This window comes from Limulus polyphemus, unplaced genomic scaffold (assembly GCF_000517525.1).
Source record: "Limulus polyphemus unplaced genomic scaffold, Limulus_polyphemus-2.1.2 Scaffold578, whole genome shotgun sequence".
In the NCBI taxonomy this organism is placed as follows: domain Eukaryota; kingdom Metazoa; phylum Arthropoda; class Merostomata; order Xiphosura; family Limulidae; genus Limulus; species Limulus polyphemus.
The window spans coordinates 297,208-311,003 of NW_013666188.1; the positions used below are offsets into that span (position 1 = coordinate 297,208).

General features: G+C 34.5%; 1 protein-coding gene across 12 annotated transcripts in view; it reads right to left on the minus strand.

Moving 5' to 3' along the window:
- Positions 1 to 13,796, minus strand: part of LOC106459222 (serine/arginine repetitive matrix protein 4-like) — a 132,965-nt gene that overhangs the window by 95,561 nt on the left and 23,608 nt on the right. For 5 of the 12 annotated variants that reach the window (XM_022385669.1, XM_013918826.2, XM_022385667.1 and 2 more), the window contains one exon: positions 6,741 to 8,715. The exons of 2 other annotated variants lie outside the window; for them this stretch is intronic. In XM_022385669.1, the coding sequence (XP_022241377.1) occupies positions 6,741 to 6,973 (233 nt within the window). In that variant the 5' untranslated portion in view covers positions 6,974 to 8,715. Of the gene's footprint in view, positions 1 to 6,622; positions 8,716 to 11,751; positions 11,793 to 13,796 lie in introns of those variants that run through there. 5 more of the 12 variants (XM_022385670.1, XM_022385672.1, XM_022385677.1 and 2 more) reach the window with 5 other exon arrangements.

Here is a 13,796-nt window from a genome sequence, read left to right on the forward strand (position 1 = left end):
GGACGGGGAGGTAATGAATAATTGAATGTGTGTGTGGACAGAATATTGTTGGCCACGTGAAACGTGAGTTATAGCGTTTGTTATAGAGCGACTGTTGAAATTAAGTGTATCGTAAGGTTGTATTCAGAAAGAATAAACCAGTTTCATTAAGAAAGGACTTGTGTCGCTAAAGTTTCGTCGGAACAAATTTACGGAAATTTAACTAACGAACGGAGACGTAACAATACTAATATCCGAAGTTATAATATCCAAACACATTTTATAATGTCTATCCACTTGCAACAATTATGTAGAAACGTAACTGAATAACCATCTTTATTAACATCTAATCAATTACTACAAAAACTAGGATTCCTTCCGTTTTTAACTCTAAGGCAATTATCGTTATTTAAATTGGTTTCAAATAGCTGGTTTTCGTTTTCATTCATTAAGAACTCTTGACACCTTCACATTCATCAATATGACTTGAAGAATGATTTTTATTTTGTTTTTTAACCAGTTCGTTTTCTGCCATTAAACTTGTGACGATACATTATTCATTACTCTTAATAAAGTCGCCTACCGGCTTGTTTTCAACATACATATATTAAACATTAAGTGTTGCGTTAACCAGACAGTTGTGAGAAATGGCCCTCGTGGGATCATTTTTCTCGCGTTTGTTACGTCATAAGGCCTGATTGCCATATTGAACTACTTTCAATTACCTTGTCTGGGAATCTGCAATGTAGTCAATTACAGCATAAAATAAAAGATGGGGAGGGGGGCTTCTGCACTCTCGCGCAATAATCCATTTGTCATTTGTCAATCAAAACACGAAAACTATATTAAGCGTTTCAACCTGTTTCCCACGCCTTTTAATTTGCTCGGCAGCTTTGGGACGTTGCACAATATACAGAGGTACTGAGCCCTCCCGTGTGTAGATATTTATTTCATCAATTTGGACGCGACAGAAAGTCGGGTTTCAAGTAAGTGAGTTTCGAGTAACTAGATCAATGTGGATGAAACAGAAAGTGGGTTTCAAGCAGTGAAGTGGCCGTGATTAATTCATCCCTGCTTTAATCTCATCAGAACAGTCAAAATGACGACGGGCGTATTGATACATACTCACGTGTAAATGTTTTTACATTTAATCACATAAAGCATTGTTCAAGTCCAAAATTGTTTGTTTGTTTTTATAATTTTTGAGCAAAACTACACACACACACACACAGTCATCAATAGTTTTTAACTGGGAAAGCAACTAGTCAACATCTTCAGTACTTATCTCTAACTCTTGTCTAACATAATAATAAGGTTTGACCGTCACTCTTATAGGTTTCCCAGTGGATCAGCAGTAAGTCTAAGGGCTTATAGCTTAAAAATCTAGTTTCGATACCCACGGTGGGCAGAGCACAGATAGTATATTGTGTAGCTTTGCGCTTAACAACAAACAAACGCACCCACAGTCCCAATTTGCAGAGCGCATTTTTGCGACAAAGGGTAGCGAATCAGGAACCCTCAGATTCATAGTTCAGAGACATTAGCAACTAGCCATGCTCGGCCATATGCAAAATCGATGAAACTCACCGTTTTTTTCACAAACTTCGAACATCACACCTATATAAACAAACTTACAAAAATCAGCCTTTATATTTAATTCGCCGTATAGACAAACTGTGGCTTTAGTTTAATGCAGCTTTATAACAGACTGAATAAAATACATTTGTATATAGGTAACAAATAAACCCTTATAAAGTTTCTTCAAACTCGCACAAAATCATCTAACAATGAGCGAGAAAATATGCTAAAACGACCTTTATGAACAAGGCCTAATTTTTCTAAACTGGGGTTACTCTGAACATGTGTAAAATTATATAGAGCATGGGTTGTAAAACCTACCATGATAGCTGCGAAGTTGTCTACGAGAACGTGGACAATAAAACCTAATAATATATCTGTGGTCCTGTCTATATAATTGGCAAGTTACAGAACTGTCACGAAACAATGTGGAATGTTAATCTAATCATACAATTGTGGTAATGTCTATAACGCTATAATACAGATACTACTGCTATTGGACTGTCTAGAATGGTATGAAAAACAACAACAAAAACAATCTAATCTAACAGTTGTATGACTGTCCACAAGAATATAAAGGTTAAAACCCAAGAAGTTTCCAGACTGTCTACAAGGGTATAAAGAGCAAAACAGAAGATAATTTTGTGAACTGTTATGGCGTGAGCGCCTTTTCCAAGATAACCAAGCATGATTATAATTAATTACACTTGTCATAAGACATTAGTAGTAGCCCTATTATTTTTTAACACTGCCTTCTCTATCTAGTCCCTTATGGAATTTCAAGAAATAGAAGAATGTATATATAATAATAATAGTATTCCAACCACAGTATGTTCGCCATATCAATGACGTCTTATGACAAGTATAATTAACTACAATCATGCCTGGTCAACTTGGAAAAGGTGTTCTCACCATAACAACTGTTCTGGTAACAAAGGGCTTATATAAATAATGTTCCGACCACTATTGTGTTTGTTGTGTCCCGGCTGGCCTGATGAGCTATAGATTGAGAGAAACGCATCGTTGATAATTGATATGACGAACATACTATGATTCGAATACTATTATTAGTATACATTTTTCTAATTCTCGAAAATCCCTGCGGGACTAGATCAAAAATGTAATGTTAAAAATACAGGGTAGCTCAAAATAGTCTTTCATATTTTAAAATGTATTAGTTAAATAACTAAAGAAAGACAACTAATCAGTTTTCAACATCCTGTAGCTCAATTCAAACATATTTTATTGACATGTCAGTAGACTTCTACATGTGCACCATTAGTGGCTCTCCGAACGTCTAACCGATATTCAATTTCAGTCCACGTTCGCTGCAACATGTCTACAGTTACAGTGGGGATGGCATCCGTTATCCTGATCTTTAGCTCCGTCATATTTGCTAAAGTTAACATACCCCCAAAAGAAAGGAGTACAATAGAGCGATGTCTGGCAAACACGGAAGCCACCATATTGGCCCACCCTGCAAGCCAAATGACACATTGAGCCTTTTCTTGCATGGTTGCCATTTTATGGAGTAACACTATTCACTGGGTGAAAAAAATAACAACAACCAAAAACAGGACAATAAAAAAATTGAGTGGGGCTACAAGATACTGAAAATAACATGTTTGTATTTCTTTAGTTATTTAAATATTAAGTTTTAAAACAGGAAAGATAATTTTGGACAACCCTGCATAATTTGTCTAATACTATTGCCTTATGACAAGTATTATCGTTTACAAAATATATGCTTTAAACCTAACAATAAAGTTTCAAAACTGTGTAATTGGATGTAAATAAATTTAACTAGATGGTTGGGAGGATGTCTACAAGAACATTTAAAATCAAATATGCTTGTTTCAAGGATATATATCTACAAGGATATAGATTTAAAATGAAAGAAGGTAGTTCCAAGGATAAATATCTACACGGAAATAAACTTTGAAACCATATTAGTCAGTTGTATGGGCATATATCTAGAAGGATATGGACTTTAAGACCAAAGAAGGCAGTTGCAAGGACGTCTACCCATACATAGACTAAAAACAAAGAATGGTGTTTCAAGAGTGTCTACACAATAATTATAATAGCCTGTAAAACCAAAGAAGATAGTTGCAGTTATGTCTACAAAAACATACACTTTAAAACCAAAAACGTTATTTTCAAGAATGACTACACAGACATAAACTAAAACTGTAATATTCATAGTACTACATGCTTTCTACCACTTGTTTAATATTTAGAAAAAAAATCAATTTTCATACTTAGAATTGTATGTGGTTTTAATACAAAAAGTTGGCCAAGAAAGTAGCTAAGTCCTTTTCAGCCTAGCTACCTATTAAACTGGGTCATTCACCTAGGGTACCACGTGCGCCTTCTCGTGGGAAAGGTGTGTAAAGAATATACTATGTGAAATTAAACAGTGATCTTTTCCACAGGCAGGTTAGGTGATATCTTGAGTTTTACAGTTATAACCCTCCATATTTTTAAATGGGAATAACCAAGATTGTGAAGTAGGTAGCGCAAGCACCTTGGAGGAGAACATCATTATTGTTATGTGAATAAAATGCTATACATTCTTGGTCTAGAACAGATTTTCTCCAGAGATGAACATAGAAATGTATTTCTTCACTGGGAACTCTCAAACCTCTAGTAAAAGAGCCCTAAATATACTCGTTTTTCTGTTGATTGTTCAAAATATAAATAAGCATTGTTTTACTTAATTTGTGTGTGTGTGTCCAGCCTCTGTCATTTTTCACAACTCAGTCAAAGTAAGAAGAATACAGTTTAACTCTGAATAACAGTTTCTGACACGGAAGTGCATTCGCACCCTATCAACGCCTGTGTTTGTTTGTTTGAAGTTAAGCACAAAGCTACACAATGGGCTATCTGTGCGCTGCCCACCACGGGTATCGAAACCCGGATTCTAGCGTTGTAAGTCCGCAGACATATCGCTGTGCCACTGGGGGGCAGAACAAATAGTAACATGAAAGTTGCGAAACTGAATAAAGAAGTCAATATAACCATTTGTGGCAATATCTACCAGATAAACAGATACCAGTCTTACTATTTTTAAGACTGTCTACAAGGATACGAAAAAGTCAATCTAACAAGACTGTCTAAGAGAGAATATAAAGAAGCCATGGATCTTTTCTGTTTCATTAATGCTGATTTCAGAAATATAGATTAAAATTTTGAGAAATAAAAAGAAATATTTTTTTATTTTGCTAGGTTAGGTCAGTTTATGAGAGGTTAGATCAAGTTAGACTAATTAGTAAATAATTACATGTTTATTTAAATAAAAAGTGAATTTCATTTTAAAAATCTTTAAAAAATTAAAATATTTTCCCATTTCTTCCTCTTTAAAAATCAATTATCAAAATTTTAATTTATATTTCTGAAATCTGCAGCAAATTGGAAATACTTAGACTGTGGTTAAGCGAAACATGATTGACTTGTATCTCTGCGAGTTTGTTTGGTGTCGTAGGCATGAAAGTTATAATCTCTTCAAGCAAATATTTAAGAATATTTCTGAATTTTCACATAGAATTTGTTACGTTGTCACTAGACACTTTGTATTGCCTTGATATTTTGCAATTTATTTAAAATACATAGGTATAAATGTAATGCTAAATATACTTCCTTTGTTCATAAGCAAAATAAAAAATATTTCTTTTCATTTCTCCAAATTTTAATTTATATTTTTGAAATGAGCGTCAAAACTACATTTATAAAGTATATATTATTTTCTATTTGAACGGGGTGCATCAAACAGAAAAGATCCGAAGACATTTTAACAAGACTATGACGAAACTGTCTACAGAGGTTTACAGAAGTAATTATTGCAAAACTGTCTGCAAGGACTTACAGAAATCAATGTAACAAGATTGTTGTAGGGCTGTCTATATGAATACAGAAAAGTCCAGTCTAAAAAAATATTACGAGAATATATATATATAGAATTGAGAGAAATTAATCTACATAAAAAAATGCAATTGGCTGTCTACAATGATATACAAAAATCCATCTAATGAAACTGTTGCGAGATTGTCTACAAGATTTGTAAAATTCAGTTTCACAAAACTATTAAGGCTGTCTACAAGGATTATACATCAGTCGATCTAACCAGATAACTGTAATACTTGGAAGGGTCTTCTTACATTACAACCATGACTTCCAAATATCATGAAGATTTCAGTGGGGTATCACCTACAGACCTGCCTTGTTTGCTCTAATTCAAAGCGTCTTATAAGGACCATGATTTACAAGTCTTTATAAAAATTTCAATAAAATGCCAACTTTAGACGTATTTTTCTTGTAACACCTCAAAGTGTCTTACAAAAACAACAATTCAATATATGTAGCGAATTCAACGTCATATGTACCATCCATTTTATTTGGGATACTTCGAAGTGTTCTATATCAGGACAACGACTTAGGAATAAGATTTCAGTAAAATGCCACCTATAGACATGGTCAATCTGAAATATTTTGAAGTGATTTATTAGGAATACAACTAACAACTTCCCATCTAGTTTACAGTAACTACTTCAACTGCATGTATTTCGAAGTGTTTTATGTAATAACGACTTACAAATACAATACTAAAGTGTCAACCTACACACACTTCTTTTATTTGGATTCATTTGAAGTGTCCTTTCACAACAACATCTAACACATATTAATCAAGATGTGAGTAAAGTATCCCCTATAGATCTGCTTCATTTAAGATACTTTAGTAAGTGTCTCAGGACAACGACATACAAATACCAATGAAAATGCCAATAAAGTGACAGACTTACTTTCCCTTCAGCCCTACGAAGTATTTTCATAACCACGATTTAAAAATATTCATTCAGATTTCATTGAAATCTTACATGAAGTCGTGCTTAGACTTTCCCCACAACTTATTGAAACTGTATTTGATATATTTAGAATAGGGAAGATAAATAGCTCATTGATAAAAAATATTTTTGTAAAAATTTCCCTAAGTTTTATTTGCATAGGAACAACATACTCATCACGAGTATATGTATGATGCGGTCAGTACGTAGGGTTATCTGCTTACCTTACAACACTTCGAAGCGTCTTGCCATCACTCCGACATCTCCTCTTATTTCATAGGAACAACATACTCATCACGAGTATATGTATGATGCGGTCAGTACGTAGGGTTATCTGCTTACCTTACAACACTTCGAAGCGTCTTGCCATCACTCCGACATCTCCTCTTATTTCTCAGATTTCGGGATTGCTGTGGCAGAAAAGCTTGAATATTTTCTTTCCATAATTTCTCTACGATGAGGTGACGCGGAGATCTCTGACGGCGGCCTCTAGATGTGAAAGGAATGCCAGTTCTGATGACAAGACGACGAGTCGCCTCTATCCACATGGCATAATGTAAACTGCCTCGATCCATACGTCTCAAATTCAAGGGAGCAGAGCTAGATCCGAACTGTTGAACCTGATGCGAATCCAGTGTAATTTATACACGTCCTAGAGGGGAATGGGAACAGTTCAGTCTCGGTCCACTCTGACAGCAGTACGAGTGCTACCGCAGAACAAACTATCAGCACCCGGAGCCGAGTCCGATCCTGGTAATACAGTTTCACGTATAAACAGCCAGCACTTGTGTTGTATAGATAAAAATATGTTATACTTTACGATGGTAAGAGTACCTGGAAGACTTTTTTTTTATAGAAGAACAACTACTTATAGTGTATGAGAAAAGGTACTAAATATAATAATAAAAAACAACTACATATTCAACTGTAATATGAAAAGTTCCATGACGATAATGCTCAGCCAGGTTTACTAAACAATATAAACGACTTTTCTGAACAAACATCGCCTAGCTGAAGGAAGAATTAAATGTGACATTCATTGGAAGACGGTGAAGCTCGAGGTCTTGCACTGAAGGCACAGACTGGACACTTGACCACAGAAACGCATATAAGGCCGTCAAATGGAAGACTTGGGTATGTGGTAGACTTTAATTGTTAACGCCCGCCTCTACGACATTTTAATGTTCCTTATAGTTACATGTAAACTTTCCACAATTTGTTGTGAAAATTCGGCACAGAAGTGTATCACCAAGGGAGGAAGTATTCTTGTTCGCTAAGATAACTTCGGATTTAGAATTTCATGGTACACTTCAATTAAAACATGTGCCACGTAGTGGTTGTCAGTTTGTAGCGGCTACTTGTTTCAGTACAGGGTTTTAGATGTTACATTCTGTTACAAAACTACACAATTTCCTATACTGAGAATATATCGGGCTTCATTCAGAAACTTACCATATATCACTATAGATAAGTTGTCTTTTCTCAGATTGTAGGTCAACATTGAACAATAAAAATTTCAAACTGTCGGTTACAGACAATTATCCCAAAGAATACATGCATGGACAATTTGAAAAAGGAAACATATTTACCATGAGTTGGCAAAAGCCTTCTTTTGTGAGAAAATACGCGATCCGTGAAAAACTGACAGACAGATAAGGATAATATCCACGTGAAACACAGCAGTTAATCCACCTTTTCATATCTGGGGATCTAAGCATATTCTAGACTGCTTTGTTACAAGTTTGTGGTCTGAGGAGGCTGTCTGTACACGATACTACTTGACAGAAACCTTACAAGGGAAGCTAAGAGGCTGAGATCGGCTATATATACTCCCTTATGACAAACTTACTTGCAAGTTAGGGAGACTAGAAGATTTTTTGACGCACCTGGAGACATATACTTTATCCATACAAGTTTAATGGAAGCCCGTCAAAAAGAAAAGATATCATGGACAAGTGAATCTTCCACTTTACGGCTAAAATAAAAGTTAATCTCTGCAGAGGATTGCGATGAAGCATTCTAGACGGTTAAGATCTAAGCAATCCTAAATCCTACATTTCACTTGAGTTGAAGCTTCATGTCTATATTCTTTCAAAATCTCTAGTCTGCTGTCACAAGTAGACTTGAAAAAAAATTAAGTTACAGGCCATATTGTCCAGTGATACCAGGTACTGTCATTCAGAGTCTTCAAGTTCTCTGATGGCGGTTGTTGATGCAACTGACACTTTCTGCAATTCTGCAGCAAATCGCCACACCCTCGGCAACATTGATTGGCTCAATGCGTCAGCTACTGGTAGTTGGACCAACCATGAAGAAGCTGTGAATACAGAACAAATCTCTAAGTATAAAATACCAATATTTTAGAGTGTAAAATTTTCTAAGTCTGGTTAAAAATAAGTGAAAATAGATCCAAGAAAAATATGCTTAAGCGGTATTTAAAAAAACGAATTTACACTAGCACTGTAACTTACTTCAGTAGTAGCCACAACACGTAAGAAATGTTGTCACGTGACTATGTTAAGCACTCACTTCTGTTGTTGTTGTTTATTATTAAGCACAAAGCTACACAAAGGGCTATCTGTGCTCTGCCCACCACGGGTATCGAAACCCGGTTTTTAGAAGTGTAAGTCCGCAGACATGCCACTGTGCCAGTGGGGGGGGGCACTCACTTCTGTGTTAGCTACAAGAAAGAAATGTTGCCACGTGACTGTGTTAGGCAAATATGATTAACAGCGTACAACTTTTAAACTATAAATTCTATCTTATTTTACTGACGCCAACGATTCTTGATTACGACCTTTTCATACAGAAGTCCATGACCGTACAATGTTTCTGAATAAAATTTAATCCACTACTATAATGTTTAAATATAATTGAAAAACCAAGAATTTATTACTACAACTATGTATAAGTAATTCACGCATCTCAAGCTTTGGATCTACAATATATATATATATTTCTAAATGGATGATCCACACAAGTCGTTTGACTAGACCATTGCAACGAAGTAACGTGAGTAAAATTTATGTTTTCATTCGCATTTTCAAATTGGATAAAAACAGTACAGGAGTTAAGGGGCCCCATTACAAGTCTCTGCACTATTAAAGCCACAGAAAACCCAGTGCATGGCCTGGTTAAAGCATCTAGCTCAAAAACAAGAGGGAATCCTCAACAGCCGCGGCACTTGAAATACTTTTAGGCAAGATTAGAGTAAATTAATCTCTGAGACCTTTGTTTCCCTTTTTATTAGCTATACTTTGTGTGGGTGCGAGCGAGTACCCAATTCGATTTTATTACTCATCAGGACCTCTACGAGCCTACCCTCTTTTAGGTAGGATTAGAATATATTAATCTATGAAACCTTGGGCGTAATCAAATACATCAAACGAAAAGGTTTGATCTTCTGAGTCCAAAACTAATTATAACTCAAATCGGTCAAGTGATGATGGGGTTATGAGCTAAAAGTTTGTACTTGAAAAAACAAAACAAAACCAAAACAAACAAACTCAGAGCCGTTCTATGAGCCACGGCTAGATTATTCTTCCTTATATCATAATTTACGCAAAAGCAGATTAAATGTAAGGAATTTCTGTCCGTGGATAAATAATGAAGTGCAGAGAGATTTTAATATTTTCGGTAATTTCGTGTCTGTTATTCGAATGTTTCAACTTGAATAGCACCTTATGCGAACGGAGGCTACATGGCCGGATCAGGGATCCCAATAAGATACAGATAATTATTTGCACTATTTGAATAATTTTGAACTACTGCGCATAGGGAAAACAGCCAGCAGCATCCGCAGCCCTAAATTTTTATCCGGTTATCTGAGCCAAATAATGGGATTGACTGTAACTTTTGTGACGCGCCCACAATTGAATGTGCGTAACCACGTCACGTGTCGAACTTAAACCGCTTGATCCACAGTCCTACAACCTAACCACAAGACCAGAAGTTCCCAAACTTTGTCATTCCACTAACCGGCAACATCTTTGTCAAAAGCACACAGATACATGCAGTACATGACCTATGGATGTGAATAACACAGAATGTTGATAGTTATAGTTATGAAAGAATTTAGAATTTTAATAATATGAATATTTATTGAGAAATAATTATACGTTCACAAGGCGTTTCTGTGGATATGCAGTGACCCATTGACCAGCGGTTCGGAACCACTGCACTAAGCCACAGCTGGTCCACTTCTTATTTGGACTACTTATGTAGATTTAACGACTGGATTGAGTTTTTCTCTTTGTTTAAAACATAACAGTAAAAAGTGAGATGGAAAGTATCTGACAAAATGATATCGGTGGAAAAGCTGATTCATAAATTAAGAGTTCAGTGACTATTTATTGTTGATAACCAAATATTGAGCTTAAACTCGGGGCAGACCACTATTTTCTATTTACATCTTAGTGAGCCGTTTGGTCCACCATTAGAGTTTAAAAAGTACTACTATTAACCCAGAATATTTGCGTACGGATTGATATTTTATAATAGTATGGCTTTTCTTAATGTGTTACTCTCGTAAGGTAGTCCTAATGTCCTAGGAGGCCGGGGTGTACTGAGCCCATTTTTGAAAAATGACGGATAATATTGATTGTATGTAATATAGACTGATCTAGCTCACCAGATATTTTTGCTTACAATAAGGCCTGACTTGGAGCTGAAATAGTTGTTTGAGATTTTGCAACGGATTCATAGGTCTTTTAGAGGTCTGTACTTTTAGCGGAAATACAAATTAATATTTACTTAAGTAGTTTACATTTGGGGTTTTATTTTCTTTATATGAAAGCATGACACAAATTCTATACTACCCTACCTCTTTTATTTATATTGTATTGCGTTCCAGAGAAATGTAATATACCCATAAGGGTTTTTCCATACCAATTACAAATTTTAACTTTCAGTATAATTTGATTAAATTTTTGTCTTAAAATGTTCTGTATTTTATAAAATACTGTTCAAATGTATTGAATATTAATATGTCGTGAGTGTTTACATACACTCTTGAAGGTGGTTGGTTATAACTAGAAATTTGGCCTACAATATACAGACAAAGCAGGGATTAGAAGAGGTTTTTGAAATGTGTTAGCAGTAACAGTAAATTGGTAATGACTGAGAGTGAATACAAATGCATGTTAAAGATAATATCTTAAAATATTGGGGAGTTATATAGATATATATATATAACACCCGTGGATTAATGGCCAATTATCGAACCTGTTTGTGTGACAAGGAGAAACACATCGTTGATTTAATGTTTTGCTAGTTGAAGCATATAATCTTTAAATGTAAATCAAATGCAGTAAAATAATATGATTATTATCAACGTTTGGTAGAACGTACATACCTTGCTAAGTTTTAGTGTACACGTGTTAGGTCTGATGAAACCTGGAAATGTCGTTTCTTGTTAATAATTAGTACATATAAGAACAGCCACAAAATATAATGCAAAGTTTTATACCCTTGCCTTACTGAACTCGTCGCTTCCAAAGTGATATTTTAGTCAAGACTTTAAACAACAACCATACCTTTAACATAACTTATTCAGAACTATTACTGTAAGTCACTCAACGCTGCCACAGTAATTATGCAGCATTAAATAATCCAGTAACTAATTCAATACTGTTACAGTAAACCTATTACATTAAACCTTTCAATAACTTATTCAACATTGCCACAATAAACATATGATATTAACATTTCCGTAACTAATTTAACATGTAACACTAAATATTTCAGTAACTAATTCAACACTGTCACAGTAAACATGTAACATTACATATTTCAATAACTAATTGAATATTGCCACAGTAAACATGTAACATTAGATATTTCAATAACTAATTGAATATTGCCACAGTAAACTGTTACATTAAATATTTCAGTAATTAATTCAACATTACCACAGTAAACATGTAACATAAAATAATCCAGTAATTTATTCAACATTGTCACAATAAACATGTAACATTAAATAATCCAGTAATTTATTCAACATTGTCACAATAAACATGTAACAGTAAATTTTTCAGTAATTTATTCAATATTGTCACAATAAACATGTAACACTAAATATTTAAGTAAATTATTCAACACTGCCACGGTAAACCCGTAATATCAGATCTTTCAATAACTTGTTCAACATTGCCACAGAAAACTTGTAACATGAAACCTTTCTAATTCAATGCTATCATAGTAGACCTATACCTATAATGGTAAAAACAAAATAATGGAACCATCAGAACAATAAATAAATAATATTTAAGTTTATATTTCGGTCCACACGACCCTAACTATTTTAGTCTTAAGAATCTCCTTCTTTTTCTTCTGTAGCAATGCTTTTTTTTGTTTTTGTTTTTATTATTACACTCTATTTCAAGTATTAAGTAATTGCTAGCAACAGTTAATGTAGTATTTGGAGAAAACATTCCTTTAAACTCTCCAGGTGATCAATTATCTGACACAACACATCCACATTCCCAGCATAATTATGCAGTGTTAGATTGTGTCATTTATATTAACATGGAATGTTACAACTTCAACCTTGTAACAGTATTTAGGATCTAAGATTAGTAGGCATCTTTCATAGATTTATTTTATTTATTTATAACGGAACGTTTCCTCCTACACAAGGCAATTTACCGTGTTCAATATCTGCGAAATATCATTAACTTCTGATCGAAACAATACGACTTTAAGTATAGTAACTCAAGTCAGCCCAGCAATAAATATAGTTTATGTATTATATCGTCCTCACTTGGAATTATTAAAATGGATTATTTCATCCGTTTGGCACCCTCGCAGTTAGCGATATTTTCGGACGTAATCCCAATAACACACGAGATTCGACCAGCTTAACTAGTTAGGTAAGTCCTAAAGCCATATACCAAGCTAACGATGTAAAATAATTGTCACAATAAGAATGAGAAACAGTAAATATATATTTTAATCAACACTGTTAATGAAACTAACACTGAAGACAATATACGTATACATTTTTTTGTAATTAAGCACAAAGCTACACAATGGACTATCTGTGCTCTGCCCACCACGAGTATCGAAACTCGGTTTCTAGCGTTCTAAGTCCACAGACATACCGCTGTACCACTGGGGGCTATACATATAAAAAGTAGAACTGCCCGTAACGATTCACGTTCAGTAGCAACTTTAATTTTATCACTTTAAGGCCGCGAATGAGGTCTCAACTGAGCGAGGAAGTCAGTAGGAATGTGATGTTTAATGCGGGTAATTTGTTTTGTTTTTCAAATGCGATAATACCTACGAATATAAGCATAAGATATATTTACCTTATATGGTCTGTAATATAGCGAAATTTTCCACTTATATTTCATATTTCAAAATAAATACATATTTGTTTGTTTTGAATTTCGC